Below are 22,172 nucleotides of genomic sequence, written 5' to 3' on the forward strand. Positions count from 1 at the left end.
TATAAATATTAGAAACTGGGGAGTCTGAGTATCCTTGGGACTTGCAGGTGGGGGGGTGGGGGGGCGGATGAGAAACTCTTTTTCTTGGGGTCATTCCCCAACAAAAATCCTGTGTGAGAGAGAGAGGGGGGGTATATAATTCAATTAATAAATTATTGTTTTTTCCTACCTGCAAGGTACCTCTGTGCTGTGGAGTAAGGTACCTCTGTGCTGTGGAGTAAGGGACCAGGGACCTGCTGACAATATACATAAGGAAGTCATTCTGTAAGGTCATGTAGATCATCACTAATCCGGAATGGCCTTGGGGAATTAACATTGGATAAATGTGTTATTCCATAGGACTATAGAATGGTCTGTAGAGTTGGAAGGGACTCTGAGGATCATCTAGTCCAACCCCCTGCAATGTAGAAACATGCAGCTGTCCCATATGGGGATTAAACCTGTAATCTTGGTGTTACTAGCACCATGCTCTAACCAACCAAACTATAAATGTGTTGCAGATGATTTAATGGGCACAAATCAACCCTAGTTCTTCTTCTCTCTGGGCCGTACCACTTCATACAGGTTTTTTTTGGGGGGGGCGCACAGGATGGTGTGCTCCCTTAAAAAGGGGGGAAGTTTTATGTTTGTAGACATCTATGTTCAGACATCTGAAGGCAGCCCTGTATTGGGAAGTTTTTAATGCTTGGTATTTTATTATGGTTTTTATATATGCTGGAAGCCACCCAGAGTAGCTGGGGTATAAATAAATTATTATTATTATTATTATTATTATTATTATTATTATTATATCAGGGAGAAGGCTAGCCTAGGACACTTCACCTGACATGCTACTTTTCTGCGTGAAAGGAATGGTTTTGTGAAGGATTATTAAACCACATGAACCCTCATCGGGTGCCTAAAGTGGTACAACACAGACACAGGCTCTGACATTAAAAAACACACTTGCGCATCACTTTTTTTAGTCTTTCTAGGTCGGAGCTTTCCAAACTTTTCACTTGGTGACACACTTTTTAGACATGCATCATTTTGCAACACAGTAATTCAGTTTTACTAGCAAATCAGAGGTTTAACTTGTCAGTTTGCATTTCTTGGTACAGAAAGCATTGACCTGATGTGTAGAGATCTTTTCTATTCTAATTAATTCAAGAGGGTTCTGGAACCCTCTCTGCAAACTGGAAGTTTCTAGCTGACACATAAGTTTCTATTCTGCCTAGAAACAAGAAGAATATTCCTGATGTTTGGGTTATTCCTTCAGAGAAGCTGAGTACAGCTGGCTTAAACTGGTTCTGTTATTGCTTTCTGTCAAGGTCATGTTGACTATAATAATGAGGCCAGAAGGAGCCTGAGTTTCACTTTGGATCTCTCTTTCCTTCTGGTGTGGTGTTCTGTATATCGTATGCTTAGTGTTGAGGTTTTAGTCTTAGCGTAAGTTTAAGTTAAGTCTGCTGCAACTGGATTTCTTATGGACAGTGCCAATCCTGAATGTATTGGATTTGTGACTATTGCGCTCAAAGCTTTGCTGGATGAAATTGCCTCTGGTCTATCTTTTGGGAATCCTGCAACGTGTTTTAAGTTTCTACTCTGCTAACTATACATAGGAATCTGCTCTGGATCAATATGAGTAGAATTCATGACATAACTAACCCCTTTGCAGCCTCAGGAGCTCCAATTCAGGGTAGGGCTGAAAGCTGTCTTTCTGCAGAGGTGTAGTATTGGGAAGGGTTGTAGCTCCAAGATAAGAGCATCTGATTTCCCTGGTTCAATCCTCTGCATCTTCAAGTAGGGCTGGGATAAACTCCTTCCTGAAATCCTGGATTGCTGTTGCCAGTCAGTGTAGGCAATATTGAACTAGATGGACCAATGATCTAACTCAGTATAAGGAAGCTCCTTATCATCCTAGGTGCTCCTCAGTAAGCTTGCAAGCAGTCATTTCTATATGTTTCTGAATCCTGAATCCATGCCTGAATCCACCTTTGAATTTCTGCTTTGATATTCTAAGTTGCTCAGGATAGTGGATATGAAATTATCCTGTGTAGTTATCACCAGAAAGATAGCATGTAAAGGCTGCGTGATGCGGTTCATGCCACATGCAAGATCATGCAAGTTTAGCCTTCAGTTTTCTTCCCTCCAAAGCAAATGTCTATATTCCTGGCCAACTAAAGTTCCTGAATGGGCACTTTGGCCAGGATGTGGGGGTACTGAATCGCAGACAAAACGACAACTTCTCCAAATGGCCTGCTGTATTGGCATTTGGTGGGGCATTTCACTTAAGGGCTGCCACTTGCTGACACCCCCCCCCCAAAATCCAGCTTTTATAAAGCACAGAAATGTATGAGCATTTGCCTAGTGAAATCACAGGGGCTGGGGAGTTGCAGAGATGCATTTTATCTTGAGCATCTCAAAGAAAGAGAACGCAATGACAGCAAGAAAGGATGCAGAGTTAACTATCAGTGATATATATGTGGAAGTATGAAAATACAAGGGAGCAGAAGGAATGGATTGTGGTGGAGGACAAAGGTGGAAAACATGCTAAAAAGAATTTGAAAAGGGGCCATAGAGATTATATATATCAATATTATCAAAAGTGGAGTTAGCAGATGAAAGAGCACAGATGAAGAAGTAAGATTTACTGGGGTGATTCCTGAAAGTGGATTAATCATAGCAAGCCTGGGGAAAATATTGCTAAGAGGATGAGGAGATTTTCCATCACTTGGCAGCCTTCAGTTCAAGGCTGGAGCCCTTCTAAAAGACATAGTTCAGTCAGCATACAGGTTAATGAACTTAATATAATGATACCTGGAGAAAATCTATTGCCCCATGGTGAAAGAAGGATGTGTTCAAATCCAATGTTTCCTTTCAGCTTTTAAATTTTCTTTTTTTATATATATATTTTGAACTGCAACTCCCAAATGCCTCAGCCAGCACAGTAGAAAAGGAATGAAAACATTTAAGTTGTTGTGAACTGTGGTTCAGGATGGACTAGATTTAGCTACTAGTGTTGCATGAAAAAGCATTCTCTATAATTCAAAAGCTTAAGCCATGATGAGGCATGCACCTTCTGGAATAAATCAACATACGGGGGAGGGTGTGTGTGTGTGGACAAGTGTACTAACTCCACCCCCAGCATCACTGTCCACATTGCTCTCCACAAGTTGCAAGTCTGCAGAGGAAGCCTTCCATACACTTATAGGCTCCCTTCAAGATATAGGACCCTGATGGTGCAGATTTAGAGCATGCTGCATCCATACATTCCCATCCCACACGTTGATCTATCTTAGAAAGGTAAACACTTGAACAAATGGAGGGCTCAATTGCTACCCTGTCCAGTAAATGGTGTCATGTCAGCCATTTTGGATTCCTACCTCCTTTGGTTCTCCATTCTTCAGAAAGAAAAAAGCAGCCAAAACATCTGCAATGAAGCAGGGGCAGAGGCATGTTTGACGAAGCTGCCCTATGCTGGGCTCCCTCCTACTGGGGACTTCCCTGATGGAAGCAGTACAGCAGACAGCCATTTTAATTTCCCATAATTCGCTGGAGAAACATATGGATACTATGGTAAAATCAAAATGGCCTACCAAGGTCATTGTATTTCTGGGGGTGTTGGGCGTATAGCCATGAGTTCTGGAGGATCAGGACAAGGGGTTTAACATTGGTTGGCAAACATTTTCAGCAGGGGGCCGGTCCACTGTCCCTCAGACCTTGTGGGGGAGCCAGACTATATTTTTTTTGGGGGGGGGAGAGAACAAATTCCTATGCCCCACAAATAATTCAGAGATGCATTAAAAGCACACATTCTACTCATGTAAAAACACCAGGCAGGCCCCACAAATAAACCAGAGATGCATTTTAAATAAAAGGACACATTCTACTCATGCAAAAAACATGCTGATTCCTGGACCGTCCGCAGGCCGGATTTAGAAGGTGATTGGGCCAGATCCGGCCCCCAGGCCTTAGTCTGCTTACCCATGGGTTTAAGGAACTCAGAAGGTGCCAGCTGACACTTCTGGTGGGTCACAGTGAGCTATGCCAAAGCACCGAGAAACATCAAAGAGAAACGTTGAGGGTGAGGAGTCTGATCCCATGGAGGGAACTAGAGCAATGTCACCCCACTGCCCCATGCCAGTCTCACCCATGGTTTCAACTCCAAGCTCTGGCATCACTGTTAATATTTTTCATTCTCCATTGCTGTTGGATCTTGTGATCCACACTGTTTACATTCCATACTTCTGGAAGTGTGAGAACGGAAGCTTAGACACTGAACGTCCATCCTATGTGCTTTTGTTTTGGAGTTTTTTGTTCTGTCTCCCGGACAGATAGGATGTTTGTGTGAGCTGCTCCTCGCACGGTTGTTATTTTCTTTATTATGATTTGCTTTGATTTGATGTAAAGCAATAAAAAAGCGATGCTACATACTTCCGCAGCCGAGCTTTCATTTACTGCGCTGTTCGTGTGCTCATATGAGCAGATATGAGTTGCTGAGACACAGGACTGTTGCTGAACACTTCATGAGAGTCCTGTTACCAGAGGGAGAGGCTCCAATAATCACTTCCTGCACCACTGGATCCTTTGCCTCTGCCAGCTTTTGCCAACAAGCCTCCACCCATCAAGGAGACACCCATTACCCAGTCTGGCTCCAAGCCGGTGCTGTCACCTCTTCCATCACCCAGGACACAGATACACCAGTGCTGATATGGACATACAACTCACACCCAGCCCACCACGAGAAGTTCCCACTTACTTGCTCAGCCAATGATGCATCCCACTTACCCCACTGAAATCATACCCACCCCACACCTTTATAACGGGAGCCCAAGGGCCTGCCAATTGTTGGATCAACACCTTAGCTTTCTGCACCAGTGACCTTTGCCTTGCTTATGTATTGCACTAATTTGAACATTGCAATTTGTAGCACAAAATGAAATTTGAGTCCAGGTACTTCCCCCAGCATGAGTCAGGACAGCTATCGCTCCTTGAGAGAAGTCTTAAACATTAATTTATATGATACATCTGGTGACATGATTAAGTCTGTTTGTTGCATGCTAGAGTATTGCTGCACAAATGAAGTCTACATATCACCAACCACAGACAGAAAAGTATTAGTGCATATTTGACTCCCAGTCCATGTGAAATGTCCCGCACGTCTCATACTGTACTGTCATTCTATTCCCAAAACTCAGTTTTCCAGTCAGATTAAAATCAACTGACTAAAAGTACTGTGATAGAAATGAAATGCTGGCTCCTTACACTTAATTTGACTTCATTCCAATATCACTCACCAAATTGTCACACATGCTCTGACAATGACAGTTGAGTGTCTTACTTTCCACTGGGAAGATGGGTAAGTGTGTTCTTCATTCACTCTTTATCTGAAGAAGAGATGCCATGAAAATCCAGCTAACATCAGTGCCCACATAAATGAGTCAATATACATTCCACTACCAACTCTCAGGCTCTCGATTATTGTAAATTTAGCAATCCTCCTATTATTTGCAGATGGTATCTGTTCTGTCTCCAATAATAAACATTTCCAGTTCAGTGCCACATTTCCCTCTGGAGCAAATGCAAATATGACAACAGTCAAATGGTACACTCCATCAGTCAATTCAGTAGGCATCATACGAAAACCATGGCCCTATATTAAATGATATCTTCCCACAAGGAAGAGGAGACTGAGAGAGCACATGCCCAACCCATTCATCTGGATTATTATCTCTGCATATCTATGATGGGTCACCACACTGTGCCGAAATGTTCAAATAACATGGGGGGGGGGATTCAAATACATAGATACCATATCTGAACAATAAGACCCCATTCTGAGCTATCAGAGGTGGGTTGGTCAGGAAAGTAGGTGCCAATCAATCACTTCCATATGATTGGGCCAAATCAGGGCAAACCAGCTGAGTGTATGCCAGGCGAAAACATTCCTCTTCAACCAAACCTTTGGCTGATTATCACCCTGTACCCTTCTAAATGTGTTTGTGAGAGGTAGTGGCGGTATGGGGGACTTACTGGTTTGTTCTTGTTTTTGTTTATATTATGCATTTTGTGTTTTTTATATTGTATTTTTATGTTGTGTGGCAAACAAATTGTAACAACAACAACAACAAACCTGAAAGCATTAGAATCAATATTTTGTTTTGTTATACGAGACACTCATAATTTCATATATATGGATGTCATATAAAAGTATGCATTTCTATATTCACAAAAGTAAAGCTCTTTTGCTGATAGAAGACATATATGAAGACATGTTAATAAAACCTGTTGTATCCAAGTTCAGCAATGAGGTTACTGTGATCAAAGACCAGCCAATGCGGCACCTGCTGAGTGCCATATGTCTCCAAAAATAGTGACAATATTTCCCTTGTTTAATCACCAACGCTTTGATTCTGTTGAAAGAGTCAACAGTACCACTTTCCCCTTTCTTCACGAGTGTTTACTGCTTGTTCCTAAAAGCTTTTTTTATATATAACTCACTTCCATTTGTACAGTAAAAGAATTGACTACCAATCAATTACAGCACTAAAGCACTTTAACAGGGCTTAATGAAGTGCCCTCAATCAGCAAGGATCGTAATAATCTCAAAGCCACTTTAGTTCATTCAACAACGTAATCCCTGATCCAAAAGTCTTTACACAAAGAACAATGGCAGAACATGTCTTTTAAGGATTGGCAAGCAAGGTCAAGCAAGAGTGGCAATAATAGGTCCATGGTTCTCAAACTGTGAAGTGCATGTCCTTAAGTAGCCACAAGTATTCCCAGAAATTGCTATGAACCCTAAGATTACCTCTTGCTTGACCTTTCTTGGTATGTTTTGGAGTTTCAATGTCTGTGAATCTCTGCTGCTGTGGTGAACTTTGCTGTATTCATTTTATCTTCTGCTGGTGATTTTATACTATAGTAGATTTTGAGACACATTGGATTTTTATTGCCTTGTTTTGGTATTCAGTTATTGCTGTTCACTTTAAAACACAATTAAAACTCATAAATTAAAAAAAACCCTGTTACTTAGAAGCAATGACAATGGGGGAGGGGAGGAAGAGAACACAATCATATTGTTTTTATCATCCACTCCCAAAGACTTCAGCAAAAAGATATATTTTGTCATTAACTATTTTGTCATTAACTTGTCAAGTACTCAGTAGTTCTTACACAGAGCACTGAACTGTGTCTTACGGAGACGTGTTGCTTTTTTCCTTGAAGCATGATAGTAACCAAATTCTGCATCCTTTGGTTGTGTTCTTTCCCTACATCTCATGTGGGAGACCTAGATTAAAATCCACACTGAACTTCATGGCTTCCAAGCCCATTCACACCATTATTGCAATAATTCATATGATAAGCAATAATGCACTCTATTCCAAAGGGTGCTTAAGAAATGATGTTTTTTACTTACTGATGCACAAAAGTATAAGAAGCTAGTTCTCTACACTCTGTCGCACCCTGACATGACCATGGAGCAGAACCTAGGGTGGGGCTAGGCAAATGAAAGGGTAGGGCTATCCACATTGAATCAGGCTTGACTCTTCATGTCACCAAGGGCAAGGAGCATGATTAGTCCCTGCCTTATTGATGCGTTCTTTCAATTTTCCCATATGGATGCCACACACACACACACACACACCCCTTCTACAGGAAAAGGTAAAATGCTGTATTTGAGGATATTATTGAAGTTAGGGCAAAACCCTCCCCCAGTTTCCCACTGATAGAGATTAGCATTTTCCTAGCAAATTACACACACACACACACACACACACACACACACTGTAATGGGAGACTACAGTTTGGACACATCCACACAGCATCTAGTTTGCAAGAGTAGGAATGATGAAAGAAACATGAATGGTTTGTTCCCCCTCCTCTCCCGGTACATTTATTTTATCTCCCTTTCCCCTTGTTTTATTTTCTGCAGCGCATACAAAAGGGTTACTCCTGAGGGTCACCCGCTTTGTTGCCGTTGTTCCTTTGTTTGTGGGTCTTGTTAGTCTTGTTATTTAGAAGCATAATAGTTTGTATTTCAGTAGTACGGAAATGGGGGGGGAGCACGCCACTCCAAAAAGTAAATGTAAATGTCAAAAAATACATACCAACCAAATGTCAAATGCCAACCAAACAGATGTCAAAACACTATGGCATTCTCCATTCAAGCATTTGTTACTGCATAAACTCTCACCATTATAGATCAAAAAAGCGAGTCAGAATCCCTCTGCAGCTCATGTTGAAACACACAAAAGCCATTTGGCAAAGGGTGAGCCATGAACTGGCAATGATGAGCTCCTTGCATTCCAAGTACCTGCCATAGGCAGCCTATTGTGTAGGAACCATCTGCTACCTGTGGGAAGCCTGGTTAGAATGATAGTAGAGGGTGATGCATTTCCCAGCTCCTGCACGACACACTGAGTGCCTTGGGAACAATAGGATGCGAACATGATCATGCCTTCACTTGGCACTAGTTTGCAATCTCAGCATGTGTCTGAGAAGTCTCACGATTTTGTTTTCCACATCAAAACCCTCCCAGAATTCGATATGTAGCCATTTCACCATACGCCTCCCCCAAGTGGATGTGGGAATTGGCTCTCAAGAAAAAGGGTTGCTATTTGATAATAAAAACAATAAAACAAATGGAATGGTTCTGTAGAGCCAGTGCGGTGTAGTGGTTAAGAGCGGTAGACTCGTAATCTGGTGAACTGGGTTCGCATCTCCGCTCCTCCACATGCAGCTGCTGGGTGACCTTGGGCTGGTCACACCTCTTTGAAGTCTCTCAGCCCCACTCACCTCACAGAGTGTTTGTTGTGGGGGAGGAAGGGAAAGGAGAATGTTAGCCGCTTTGAGACTCCTTCGGGTAGTGATAAAGCGGGATATCAAATCCAAACTCATCTTCTTCTTCTACTCTACTCCTAAACTAATGCTTTTTTGATGCTTATCATTAGAGAGAAATATGTATCATGTGTGGCACTAGAAGGCCTGATTTTGTCCTCAGCCATTTATGTGGAATGTGGGTACTGGAAATGCACAATGAGATGAGAGTAAATGACTCCGCCTGTCACAGGAAGAGAATGCAACATGGAAATACATGCCATTCTGCATCATTGATTTGTTGGGGGGAAAGAATGTCAGACCGTATGGGATATGATACTGGTCATTTTGCTTACTTTTGTAATGACAGCTGCAGAAAATGATACACACCAGTCCTGGAAGATCCACAATGTGGTATTAAACTGAGATGTCCCCCAAACATGGCACAAACGCCACTGTGACCGACCGCATCTTAGGTAAGGACTCTGCCTTGGGAAAGATACTATTTTTTTCAGCACAGACTCTGCATTATATAAAGTAAAAATGATAGTGATCTAATCCACTGGTGGATGAACAAGACTGTAGAACAGACTTCACAAAAAATGTAAATAAATATATAAAAATTCTAAATAAAAGTGATAGATATATTCTCAGAAGTATAGGTACAAAATCATAAGAGTGTGGTTTCTAACATATAAAAACACATATTCTTAATTTATATATACCTATATTTCTTGTAAAATGTCTGTCTGGGTTTAGTGTACAACTATATGAATTTGTGTACTGGTGTATTTTATTATTACATCCAAAAATCTTTCCTTATCCCCATGACACTATATTTCAGACTTTAAGCAATGGAGTATACAGTATACTGCTTCTAAAATATGAAAACTGACAATTGTGATTAAGAACCTCAAAGTATTGACTAAACAATGTTGTCCAAGATGAATTTGTGGTTTGAAACATAAGGCACATTTTTTTCAGGCATGTGAAGGCCAATTTACAGGTGCTTGCTCATCACTCATTGACTTCCATTTCAAGTAATAAATTAAATAAATTAATAAACTAGGAGTATAAAGTGACAGCAATAAGCATGTGATGACAATTACATCCAAAGAAATGTTGGAAAATGTGGTGTTATGGGAAAAGGATGTTGTTATGAGCATTTCAGAAAGCCCTGGCTTTCTATTTGTGAGTGGGGCCTTTCATCCTTTTCTCTAAAGGGAAAAAACCAACATCCTTTCCTCTAATGGAAGAACTTGCTCTCTTCAAGAACCTGTTGCAGTGTTATTCGACCTCTTCAACTCCCACATAAGACTGAAATAACTGGTAGAGGCAGATGTTGGAGAGGTTACAGCAGTGGTGAGATTCCAGCTATGATATGACTGTTAACTAATTCACAACACTGGATATATTATATCTGATATCTTGGAAGACATAGATGTTTATCTGTGACCATTAATATCTAATGATGCTAAATAATTCATAGTTTAGGGAAGTTTTTAATGTTTGAAGTTTTATTCTGTTTTTAGTCCTCTGTTGGGAGCTGCCCAGAGTGGCTGGGGAAACCCAGCCAGATGGGCGGGGTATAAATAATAAAATTGTTGTTGTTGTTGTTGTTGTTGTTGTTCCAAATGATAATTGTGTATTGATGTGGTTTCATTAAAGATGAGAAGTCTCATAACTTTTGCATTGTTTCTAAATGGCTGCATAAATCATAGGAAATCGTGAGCTTGTTGAAACTCAAACAATTATATTAATACATAAAAGAGCAAAAAAAAAGTAACACCAACTTTGCTTTAAATTGGTCTTCAACTATAATTTATTATTTCCACACCAATTTCTAGGAAGGTCCTAATTTATCATATCAGAGAATGTAAACTCATAAAGGGAACAAATGCTATTAGCCTTACCCACATTCTCGAAAGATAACACCCCCACCCCCACCCCCATTTGCAAGGGCTGCTTTGGAAATTCTGCAGAAATTCTGTATGAAGTATGCAGGGATTCATACTTCCTCTTCCCATGCTTCTATGGCCTTAAATTAGGAAAGTGCACAGCACCCAAACTGGAATGCTGGAACACAGGAAGATTACACCACTGGTCCACTGAGTTCAGTAATGACTACACTGACTGGCAACAGCTTCCCGGGATTTCAAGAGGGTTTCTTCCAGCCCTACCTGCAAAGCAGTTACTTTACCACTGAACTATGGCATGCAAATAAACCCAAAATGTAAGAAAAAAGAAGCACGAATCACTTATGCCACTTCTCTCACTGCTTCTAGATAACATGCCAAAGTGTCCTCTTATTTTCAATTGGTGACATTTAAAATACAACAAACAACTATAGCAACCTGACTTTTCCAGATTTGTTTGTTAAGAGAAGGCAGTGCACAGAGACCTTTGAGCCAGAGCTTTATCTACATTTTGTTTTCGTTTTTAAAAGGGCTAAAAACAAAAAGATGCCACAAAATATGATGTGACCAAAATTAATTTTAAAAGTCAGCAGTTGGACCCACAGAGAAACAACAAGAAGTAGTATTTCAAGGCTGCAGGGATATTTCTCTTTTGGCACTTTCCCCCTTGTTTTTTTCCCCTATTTTCCCCCTGCCATGGCATGAAAATAGATTAATGATGTACAGCAGAGTTCTATTGACTTTGCCATCACCCCAGGCCATATTCCCATTTCTATGTATTCCAAAAATAAAACATGTAGTGTGACCACACTTGAATGAGAAACGATACTGTTGCACATCATACAAAGAAATCCCACTGCTTTTAATAATAATTTTTCAGCTTGGCTATTACGTACTAGCTTTGGCTTGCTGGATAGGGGTGGCTCCAAGAAAGAACATGTAATCAGTCTTTCTTTGACCTAGGAGATAATGTGTGTCTAGACATTCTGCACTACCTCAGATCACTCTGGAAAAATAGCTGCTAAAGATGAAAACACTAATATCATCTCAACAGGAGTTTTCCCTCTACAATCTTTCATACAATCTTAACTAACCTTAAGGTACATTCTGTTTGTCCTTTGTAGTATAATAGAAAAACTTGGAATAAATGTAAAGCTAAGTTGTTCCTTTCAGGATTGAAGCAATGTGTGTGTTTGGGCAGGGGTAAGCTTAAATTTCAGGCTCCTGTGAAATCATTCCTCTAACGCAGGGGCGTAGCAAGGGGGGTGGAGGGGGCGGGGGGCCCCGGGCAGCACCCCTGCTGGGGATGACACATCGGGGGGCGGCCCTGCCCCCTGGGCTTAATATATTTTTTTGGCTATTTTCGGCACTGCCAGGGTGGAGCCGCAGGGGCGGCCAGTGAGGAGGGGTGTCACCCCTCTCGCTGGCCGCCCCTGTGGCTCCGCACCGGCAGCGCCGAAAATAGTCCCCCCCCTTCCAGCGGCGGAGCTCGGCATGGAGGCAAGGGGCAGGCCAGCGAGGTGGGGTGCCACCCCCTCCTCACTGGTCCGCCCCTTGCCTCTATGCCGAGCTGCGCTGCTGGCTGGCTTGCGGAGCCGGGGCATGGAGAGGGGCGGGCCAGCGAGGAGGGACACCCCTCCTTGCTGGCCCATCCCTCTCCCTGCCCCGACTTGCGCTCCGCCAAGGGAGCCCGGGCGGCGGATTTGGGAGTCTTTGCAGCCCGCTCACGCAGGCATGAGCAGCCGTGGCACGAAGGGGTGCTGCCGCCGGGTGTCGGCTTCAGGAGTCTCCCGAAGCCGCCGCCCAGCACCCCTGGGGGCAGGGCGGCACGTGCGTCATGACGCACGCACGCACCGCGGTGCCCCGCCCCCAGGGGTGCCCCTTGGCTTCTCACCCCGGGCAGCCAAGGGGCTAAGAACGCCCCTGCTCTAACGTTCATTCTAATAGAGTCATTTCTAGAAACGATATCATTTATTCATAATAAAATGGGAGGCTGTCATACTAGAATACATAATTTTGGGAGGATTTTCTGTGATTGCCAACTTCTAAAAATATAAGCATCTCCTCACTAGCAAACCACCAAGATATTGCCGCATGTATTTCAATGCAGAACGGACTGGGCTGAAAAATGCTGTTATAGAACAGCAACCTTCATGCATGTGAACCTGACCTAGGAATGTGTGGAGATACCCTGAGACATTTTGGAAAGCTTACTGACACCCTTTTTGATTCCCTTGAAATCCCTCAGATGTTTTGCTTAAGTGGGCACCTTTGAATTCACCACAACATTTTGCTTTCAGTGAAGCTAAGTGCCTAACATCAAATCAGACCCTTTTGTAGCCCCCCCCCCGATATTCTGGGATTACAACCCATCTGTCCCAGACAGCATGGCCAATGGTTAGGCATGACGAGAATTGTATCTAAAGAGCCACAGGTTCCGCACCCCAGCTTTAGTCAAACAACTCCAAAATGCTATTTTAAAATCAGAATGTAAGATACATCTATATCTCCACTCGTACAATAAAACAGCACTATCACTTACATGGCAGGGGGGGGGGGCTGAATTCAACAAAGTTTTTGCACTAGCAGAAGTCAGTGCAATGAGTCCCACTAATGCAGTCGGACTTCTCCCTCTCTTTTCCTCCCCCTGCCCCGGTGCCCTCAACAAATCTGCTTGAACCCTCTAGAACTGTACAGGGTGGGAATCATTCTTTCTGGAAAGCAGAAGTGTTGACAGATCAATATCCTTAGTGCTAAATTGAATTAATAGTAGGTTACGCATTATTCTTTAAGGATTATTAAACTTTTTCAACACGAAAAGAAACCACACAGACAAGTAAGAATTAGGAAATCTATTCTCACCTTGCGGATGCCTCTGCTAAGTTCTTCTCCATAGTTGGTACCCAAGATTTCAAAAAGGACATTAGGATTCCCACCATTTTCTGCAAATTCCAGTTCTCCTGTTAAGCCGTTCACTCCTCCCTGGGTGCACAAAAAAAGGATGAGCATAAAATTCAGACATAGCCATGTATTAATTTCTGCAAAATATAGGTTTGCAGTAATTGCAAATATGAAAAAGTTTAAAATGGCAAAATTTAGCCACCCAGTTCACAATATTGTTGCTCCTCCCTTTATGTATGTGTGTATGAATTTTTTAAAGCTCAGAATTGGAGTAAGATATTATTAGTCATATTTAGCAAAATGAAAACCTACTATTAAAAGTAGCAGCTCAGATTATGCCAGGTTTTACAAAGGACAAGGTTGCTAGAGGAAAGCAAAGCACTTTGCAAATCCTAACCATATCTACTCAGAAGTCATTCCTATTGAATTCAGTGGGATTTATTCCCAGGGAAGCATGGTTTGGGGCACAGCCTCACAATCTTTATTCTGGGCAATGCAAATGTTTCTAAATGGAAAGCCAGATTTGGCAGAATTAGGGAGTGACATTTTCTGGTAGATCTTTCTTTTCAATGCAAACAGTAGCTTGGTCACTTCGAAACAATGCCTTCAAATTAGCCATTGCTCCAGGCAGCTGGACCTGTCTTCATTAAAAACTAGAAAGTAAAAGAAAGGCAGTGCCATCAAACCACATCTTCGTGGAATCTTGGAAACTGTGGATCCCAAGGTAGACTTGCATTTCAATCTGCACCTGGGCCTGATCAGTGTGGCTCAGGCAAGACCACTTTGAAACCTGAATTCAGTCGAACCCATTCCACTCCGAACCTTAGGCTTAAACCTGTCCATGCAGACCTCCCAGGACTCATTCTGTTATATCAAACATGGCAGAGCCAACTGTTGAAGCTTTAACTGACTTTGAGAATGCTGGTGGGGGGGATCACATGCTCGAATGCTTCCCCACACACATAGAAAACTAGTACATCACAGACAAGACTAGGCTAGAGCCCTTCTCCCTGATGCACTAGCTTTCCGCATGTAGGGAGCTTAGACATGCCAGTGGATCTAAACTTGCAGTCACTTCTGCGTTTTGAAGAGAGATAATTTCCAGAGGTTTGTAATACATGCTTTTGAATCAGATCTGCCACATCTTTAAACGTCTTCAGTGCAGTATAGAAAGCATCACACAGTACAGACTTCAATAAGACACTGAACATAAATGCAAGGTTAGAATTTTGGCCTTCCTCGGCTCATTTTCTCCCTAACCTGCCCTATACCTCTCACCATCTCTTAGAAAAGTAGACATGCTCAAGATAGAAACTGCAAAAAACAAAATGACAGCATTGTGTATTTATTCTCTATCGGTGTCTTCCATATCAAATTTGCCGCATCTACAACCCAAAACACATTTTTTTTTCTTAGCCAAAGCCTAATCGGCTAGCAGAAAAATCAAGTCTTGGCTTTTCTGCTTCATAAATCATCACTCTCCATCACTGACAATAAGGAGTCTGAAATCAGAATGTAGCCGTCAGAGGCATGGATGATGCATGAGGCAGTAGGAATACAGCCTCTGCGGTTCCCCTTTCCACAGGGCACATGAAAACTTGCTTTTTGTCAGTAACCTAAACAAATGTGACTGGGAAGGCGGGGGGGGCAGGAGAGACACGCAACGCAGCCCAATGCAATACTGCAGCATCATTTTTCTTTAGCTTGTATTGTTGCTATCAGCCTTACTTTAATAATTTACATAGATTACAAATGGAAATTGATATTTTTTTCTAGCACTGCCATTATTTCATATTACCGGCCTGTTCGCATATTCTTGAAGTGTCTTTACTGACTAATGGGGAAATTGTCAGAGGTTTGAGTAATGGAAAGTGTTGTGTCCCCCCCCTCCCAAAAAGGAAGAAATATCTTGATGGATTCCAATTTTATATATAAAAAGAATGCTGTAGCATTTATTATGGTTCCTGACAATATTTGGATGCGCACGTGTTTATTTTGGGCTCAAATGGTTATTGTGACTGTCAGGGGGCTGCCCTCGCTGAAAGGCAAGGAGTTGCCAGGGCTTTTTCAGTATCGCGAGCCCCCGCCTCAACTGCCGAGCAATTCGTCTTCCTCCAGTGGGGAAGGCAGTGATCCCTCTAGTGGGGAGGGAGAGATGGTACTGGGAAGTAGGAGTCAGGGCTCTGACAGGGAAGGAGAGCCCGCGCACCAAGCAGAGGCTGGAGGGGAGGCACCTCTTCCATCTCCCCACTTGCGCAGTGGGGATAGACGCAGAGGGGGTAGGCGGGGGTTCCGCATCCTGCGGCTTTTATCCTGGGCAAGGAACTGGAAGGGGCCATTCCCGGACTCTTGCGAAGGATGATCTAGACACACTTTTTGTTGCTGCACTGTACATATCTGCACAATAAAGGAACTTAGTTTTAGAAACCTCGGAGTCTGGCTGGTTACTCATGAGCAACAACTGAACACCACTACAGTGACCAACATTTGTTGTTGTTGTTGTTCAGTCGTTCACTCGTGTCCGACTCTTTGTGACCCCATGGACCAGAGCACGCCAGGCACGCCTATCCTTCACTGCCTCCCGCAGTTTGGCCAAACTCATGTTAGTAGCTTCGAGAACACTGTCCAACCATCTCATCCTCTGCCGTCCCCTTCTCCTTGTGCCCTCCATCTTTCCCAACATCAGGGTCTTTTCTAGGGAGTCTTCTCTTCTCATGAGGTGGCCAAAGTACTGGAGCCTCAACTTCAGGATCTGCCCCTCCAGTGAGCACTCAGGGCTGATTTCTTTAAGAATGGATAGGTTTGATCTTCTTGCAGTCCATGGGACTCACATCGAGTTTAAAGACGATGTAATTTGCATTGGCCATTTCCACAAGCAACTTCATTCATGGGAGAACAGAGCTACACAATGGGAATTTGTAATAGCTTGCAGCGATAGAAAACGTTTCCAATAATTTCTCACATGCAAGGGAGAAGGAAAGTATATACACATGAATACGTGGGCGGGGGGAAGCATCCCATTGAAAGTCCAAACAGGACATGGTGCACTTTTCTTCAAAAAAAGGATGATCACATTATTATAGGGATGGGTGGCAACCATAACCCAGAACTGAGTTTGGCAGTATTAGAAACAGCGAGCTTCAGTACCTCTGACTGTATGAAGAAACCAAAGCTTACAGATTACAAAACCCATTGAAACCAAGAACCCCAAATGTGATCATCAAAATCAATGATTCCTTATATTGCATGAATCAAATTGTAGAGCTGCAATTACTGAATCATAATCAGCTAATTAGAAGGGATAATGTGGCAATGTGGTCCACACAGCACACTGCAAGTTGGTGGCAATCTTCCATCTATTTTAATGATTCTGGATCACACCTTACTCTCTAATACAAGTTAACTGCTTGGAAAATTGTAGCTTCCTTTAACCAAGCAGCAATATTATATTAATATTGTAAATGGATGACCTCTCTATTTGCAAGCAAAGAGCCACATTTTGAGTAGCCCGATTGATGCTCTGGAAGATGGAGAGGGGAGGGGGGACACACACAGAGAACCACAACAAAGATTTAGCAGCTGGAGTCACACATTATGTGCTGTGCTTTACAAAGAGGCAAAAAGGTCATGTCTAAACTGTAAACTCTTTATCTGTCAAATGCCGAGGGAAAATTAGCCACAGCACCATTAACAAGAGCTATGTCTGAACCTCTAGAAAGCCCAATTGCTATTGTTTATGCGGTTCAGTCTCTGTGGGTTTCCACAAGCTAAAAATTGAAGGAGAAGCATTAAAAACCAAAAGCCCAGAGGTAATAGTTTGAAACCAGAAAAGAAATTAGAAATTGATTATTCCCACTAAGGAGCCACAACCAAAGCTCAGCCCAGAATCTAGCCAAGAACATGTGTGAATCGTTACTGCTACCACCTGGAGTTTTATACACTTGGAGATCTAACCTTAAGAGCCACTTTTATCTATCAAGCACAATTTTGCTGCAGCTTATTTCAGAAGCAAAATCCCCCCCCCCCAGGTAGATCTCTCTCTCTCCCCCACCCCACCCCAGCTCTTTGAAGTCATTCACACACACATTAGAACAATATATAATATTCTGCAAATTTCATATCTAATATTGTCAGTTGGGGGACTTATTTGGATTATGCTGCCCTTATGAAAAAAAAATCAATTTATTTCTCTTCCTAATTGAATTCTGCTTGGTGTAACCTGCGTTCTGGGCAGAGAAAAAGAGAAGTATAAAAGTGTGGGGCTATTACTTTGCTTCTCTGGGAGTAGCAAATACAATGGTTTAAAAGAAGTCTGAAATCCTTCAATAGACAGATGGTCTGGAGGAGCCAAAGAATGGGCGAGCCTTGCCAGATACTATGGGTGGGGAAAGCACCTGTGCTTTTAATATTCACATGGCGAGACCTAGTTAGCCTTCCAAAGCAGTAGCAGAACTTCAAAACTGTTCGTCACCTGAGCACTTTTTCCTGTGGAAATGCAAGCGGGGAAATTTGTCTTAGGAGAGGAATAAGAGATTCTCTTTATAAAGAATCGGCATCCTGGGGCATGGGGAAGAAGGTGGTAATTAAAATGTTCTGGTTAAAAGTAGAGATAGATCAGTCCGTTTCTGGTCCATGTCACTCACATGCATTCTGTCCCTTCTTCACATTAATCTGCATTTTTAATTTTAAATAATCTGCATGAAAACCTGCATTTAAGTGTGTGTGTGTGTGTGTGTGTGTGTTCGTATGCATATATTTGAATGCATTTTTAAATGTACTTCTCTCAAAAGACACACTTCAAAAACGTTTTATCCAAAAATATGCATATTTTAAATACATTCTAATAGTTTTTGTCTGAATTGCAAAATTCAGAGAAGTGTGAAGTCCAAAAGAAAGCTATGTGCAGATTACACTAAGAGACACAGAGCAGGTCCTTTCGTATTGAAATCCACAAAAAAAATGCATCAAGAGCCTGCTGTTCCAAATGCACTTGCGTAGGGGCTACCATCATAGATATCCTAAGGCATTTTGGTGTTTGGGACAGACAATCCAAATAGAAACCTCAGGTTTGTTAAAAGACAGTCAGCGTGGCAAGGTGGTTGGAGGGAGAAACAGGCTTCAACTCCCCACTCCGTCAGGAAGCTCACTTGGTGACCTTGGGCCACTCAGTGTCTCAAGCTTGACTGACGTCACATGAATTGTTGTGATGGTAAAACAGAGACGGGGAGAAAAATGTACACCCCTTTGAGTCTCTTGAAGGAAAGGTGGGATATAAATGTAATATTAAACAAAGATAAAACATAATTATAGACAAAATAATTGACCCTTCGTAGCTGTAATGGCACTTCAAAATGTGCCAACTGAGGACAGGTAGGATCTACCTGGCTGGGTGCTACTACCCAATGAGAATCAGCCCACAAATTGTGTCCTCCCTAAAAGAGGGCACGTGTTGTGGTGAGACCTGGAGACTGACCTCCTGGTTGTGGGTGGGTCTACTGGATAGCCACAACACCCGATTGGTAGGTCCCTCGTTGCTGGGTTGAATCTGGCCAATGGAGTGCAATCTAAATGGGACCTATATGCATGTGTCCCAGAGCTTCCTCTTTCGGCTCGTGCATCGGAACACCCGCCCACCTCTCCCTAATTTTAGGGCATTTTGTGTTTGACCTTGTTATGCTGTTGTGTGTCATCTTTCGTTGGGATGGGGCACGGCAGGAATTTTCCCCACTTGGCTGTAGCCATTTGGGTTTCTCCTGCCGCTTAGCAATTTGTCACAACTTGTAAGGTTGCAGATAGGCACTGGTTCATGTGATAGGGATGGGAGAACGGTCTCGCCATCCCTATGTGAAGGGTATTCCGTTAAAGGAACCCAGGGACTCAACTTGGTTTGGTCAACCCCCAAAAGGGGGTTCTGCCCATGCCTGAGTCCAGGGGAGCATCTGGGGAGTGAACAGAGTCTGTTCCCAGGCTTTTCACCTGCCTCAGGTGTTCACCCTTGGCTGACCTATGATAGAGCTCTGGGTCAGCGCTCCCTGCAAGGGTGCAGGGAGCTAGTCGAACCAGAGCCTGTGCAATGACTCACTTTTCTGTAATCAATAAAGTTGTGGCCTAAATTCTCCTAAAAACCAAAACTAAAATTGAGTCAAATGTGTCTTTATTTAGGGGAGAGGTCTCTGGGTCTGAACACTCAAATCGTAATATGATCAACGGAAAGGAGTATGAAATAACTATATTCATTGTTGACTTCTCATGGTATGTATAATTATATGTACTTTTTTAATTGTCAGCGTAGACCATAGAAAAAGACAGTTTCATACTGTGAGAACAATCAAGTGCAAGTCTGAGAAGAGTGAATGGCAAATAATATCTCTGTAGTTTAATGAGGTATATACTGCAGCCCACACTTGTAGGCCCATATTATAATATTGTGAATCTGTGGCTGGTTTCTAGATACTGCCCTTAAAAAAACCCACACATTTTAAATCTGTCTGAAGGGAAATGAAAACACTGTAAATCTGTAAGTTCTGAAATCTCCATACCTTCTGAATTGTTCAGAAGAGATTCTACTAATCCTTCAAACACAAAAAGATGTTTTGTTTTTGTTTTTTCATTTTGTCTGGCCCTTATTTGGTGCTGCTTTCACATCGTATCTGGCTACCTATTTCTTTTTGCGTTGCAAGGGAGAATTGCCTCACACAAATTAATCATTAATCTGAGTGACTGCTGCAAGGTGAAAGGAGGAGTTTGTTTGTTTGTTTGTTTTATTAATTATCCTCTTTTAAAATGGCAGAACATAGCAAGAGACAAACTGGAAATGTTAGCCAGGCTGACAGGGCAAAGGATTTCATAAACTCTGGAGTGCAAAATTATCATGCGTGCAAGTGGGGTTTTGTTGCATTGACAGAAAGGAAGGAAGGAAGGAAGGAAGGAAGGAAGGAAGGAAGGAAGGAAGGAAGCATTTAAAACAGACAGAATGTAGACAATAGCTACCTCCTCTGGGCTTTTAGATGTATCCACACAGGTGTCAGGGATTGGCTGGATGAGGAAGGGTGGTGGGTGCCCCTTGCCCAAGTTACCCCAGGGAGGACACAGGAGATGACGTCTTAGACCCTGGATCGTGGTGGTGGGACACTGACGAGCAACCTGGGGAAGGGACGAGCTGGGAGGTGCTAGAAGCAGGAAGTCTGAGAGATCAAGGGGGGGGTCAGAAGAAGGAGGGCCTTCCAGGACAGGGTTAGAGGCTGAGAGTCACAGTGTGAGCGCAGACTCAGACAGAGAGGAGTCAGAGGTTGTCCTTGCTACCAAGCAGCAGGACAGTCCCAGTCCTGCTGGCTCCTCCCACTCTGACACCCTGCTTGAAAAGAGTCCTGCTGAGACTTTCCCTCTCAACTCATTCCTTTCTTAGACAAGCTCTCTCAGATTGTCCCCCTGCCTAGTGTTACCAAAGAGCACAGACTTGGTGTCGATTTAAGGGTGCCCCATGCCAAGGATAGCCAGGGTGGTGCCCTCCAGTTGTTGCTGGACAAAACCTGGTCAGCTCCTGCCAACATGGCCAGTGGTCAGGGATGACAGGAGTTGTAATTCAGCAACATGTGGAGGGCACCACAATGGCGACCACTGCTCCAGCATCCTTAGGTAAAGGTACCCCTGACCATTAGGTCCAGTCGCGGATGACTCTGGGGTTGCAGAGCTCATCTCACTTTACAGGCCAAGGGAGCTGGCATTTGTCCGCAGACAGTTTTTCTGGGTCATGTGGCCAGCATGACTAAGCCACTTCTGGTGAACCACAACAGTGCACAGAAATGCCGTTTACCTTCCTGCCAGAGCGGTACCTATTTATCTACTTGTACTTTGACATGCTTTTGAACTGGGCAGGAGCTGGGACCGAGCAACGGAAGCTCACCCCATCGCGGGGATTCGAACTGCCGACTTTCTGATCGGCAAGCCCTAGGCTCTGTGGTTTAGACCACAGCACCACCAGCATCCTTAAGGCACACCTAAAGCACATAGCTCTTGGGAACTGTAATTTACTAAGAATTATAGGTCTGTGAGGGGGTGAACTAAAAGTCCCAGAATTCTTTGGGGGAAACCATGTGCTTTAAAAGGTATGGTATGGATGTGACAGGAGAAAATTTCTTCACCATAAAAGTAGAAAGAGTTCAAAACACATTTCTAAGTATCTGAAGCAGCTCCTGTATACAGTTGTATGCAAAATTATTATGTGGTTCTGATTAGGATGGGTATCTGTCTAGAAAAAAGGCAAGAGATGTGCCCACCATTTCAGTGCTTGTTTATTAGTGGAGGTGGGATTAGTAAAAGTCGAATTGATTAACCTGGAATAAAACATTGTTCTCTTGCATGTCATAATGACTTATTGGTTCCTACCTCTCAAAAAAATAACACGAGCATTTTTGTGCTTAAAATCTTTGCAGGCCTGACAAGTCCACAACCATATGGCTGACGTGGACAACCAACTGCTTCTATTATTCATGTAGTAATAAACACCCCATAGGCAAATACTTCCCCCAGGACATAGGTCTTGAAAAACCCATT

The 22,172-nt window shown here is 42.9% G+C and overlaps 1 protein-coding gene across 4 annotated transcripts in view; it reads right to left on the reverse strand.

Annotated features, from left to right (window-relative positions):
• The window catches only part of GRID2 (glutamate ionotropic receptor delta type subunit 2), a 657,599-nt gene that overhangs the window by 257,806 nt on the left and 377,621 nt on the right, over positions 1-22,172 (reverse strand). For all 4 annotated transcript variants that reach the window (XM_033160571.1, XM_033160569.1, XM_033160568.1 and 1 more), the window contains exon 7: positions 13,581-13,700. In XM_033160571.1, coding sequence (XP_033016462.1) covers positions 13,581-13,700 — 120 coding nt within the window. The remainder of the gene's footprint in view (positions 1-13,580; positions 13,701-22,172) is intronic.

Source organism: Lacerta agilis, chromosome 9, assembly GCF_009819535.1.
Source record: "Lacerta agilis isolate rLacAgi1 chromosome 9, rLacAgi1.pri, whole genome shotgun sequence".
NCBI lineage: Eukaryota > Metazoa > Chordata > Lepidosauria > Squamata > Lacertidae > Lacerta > Lacerta agilis.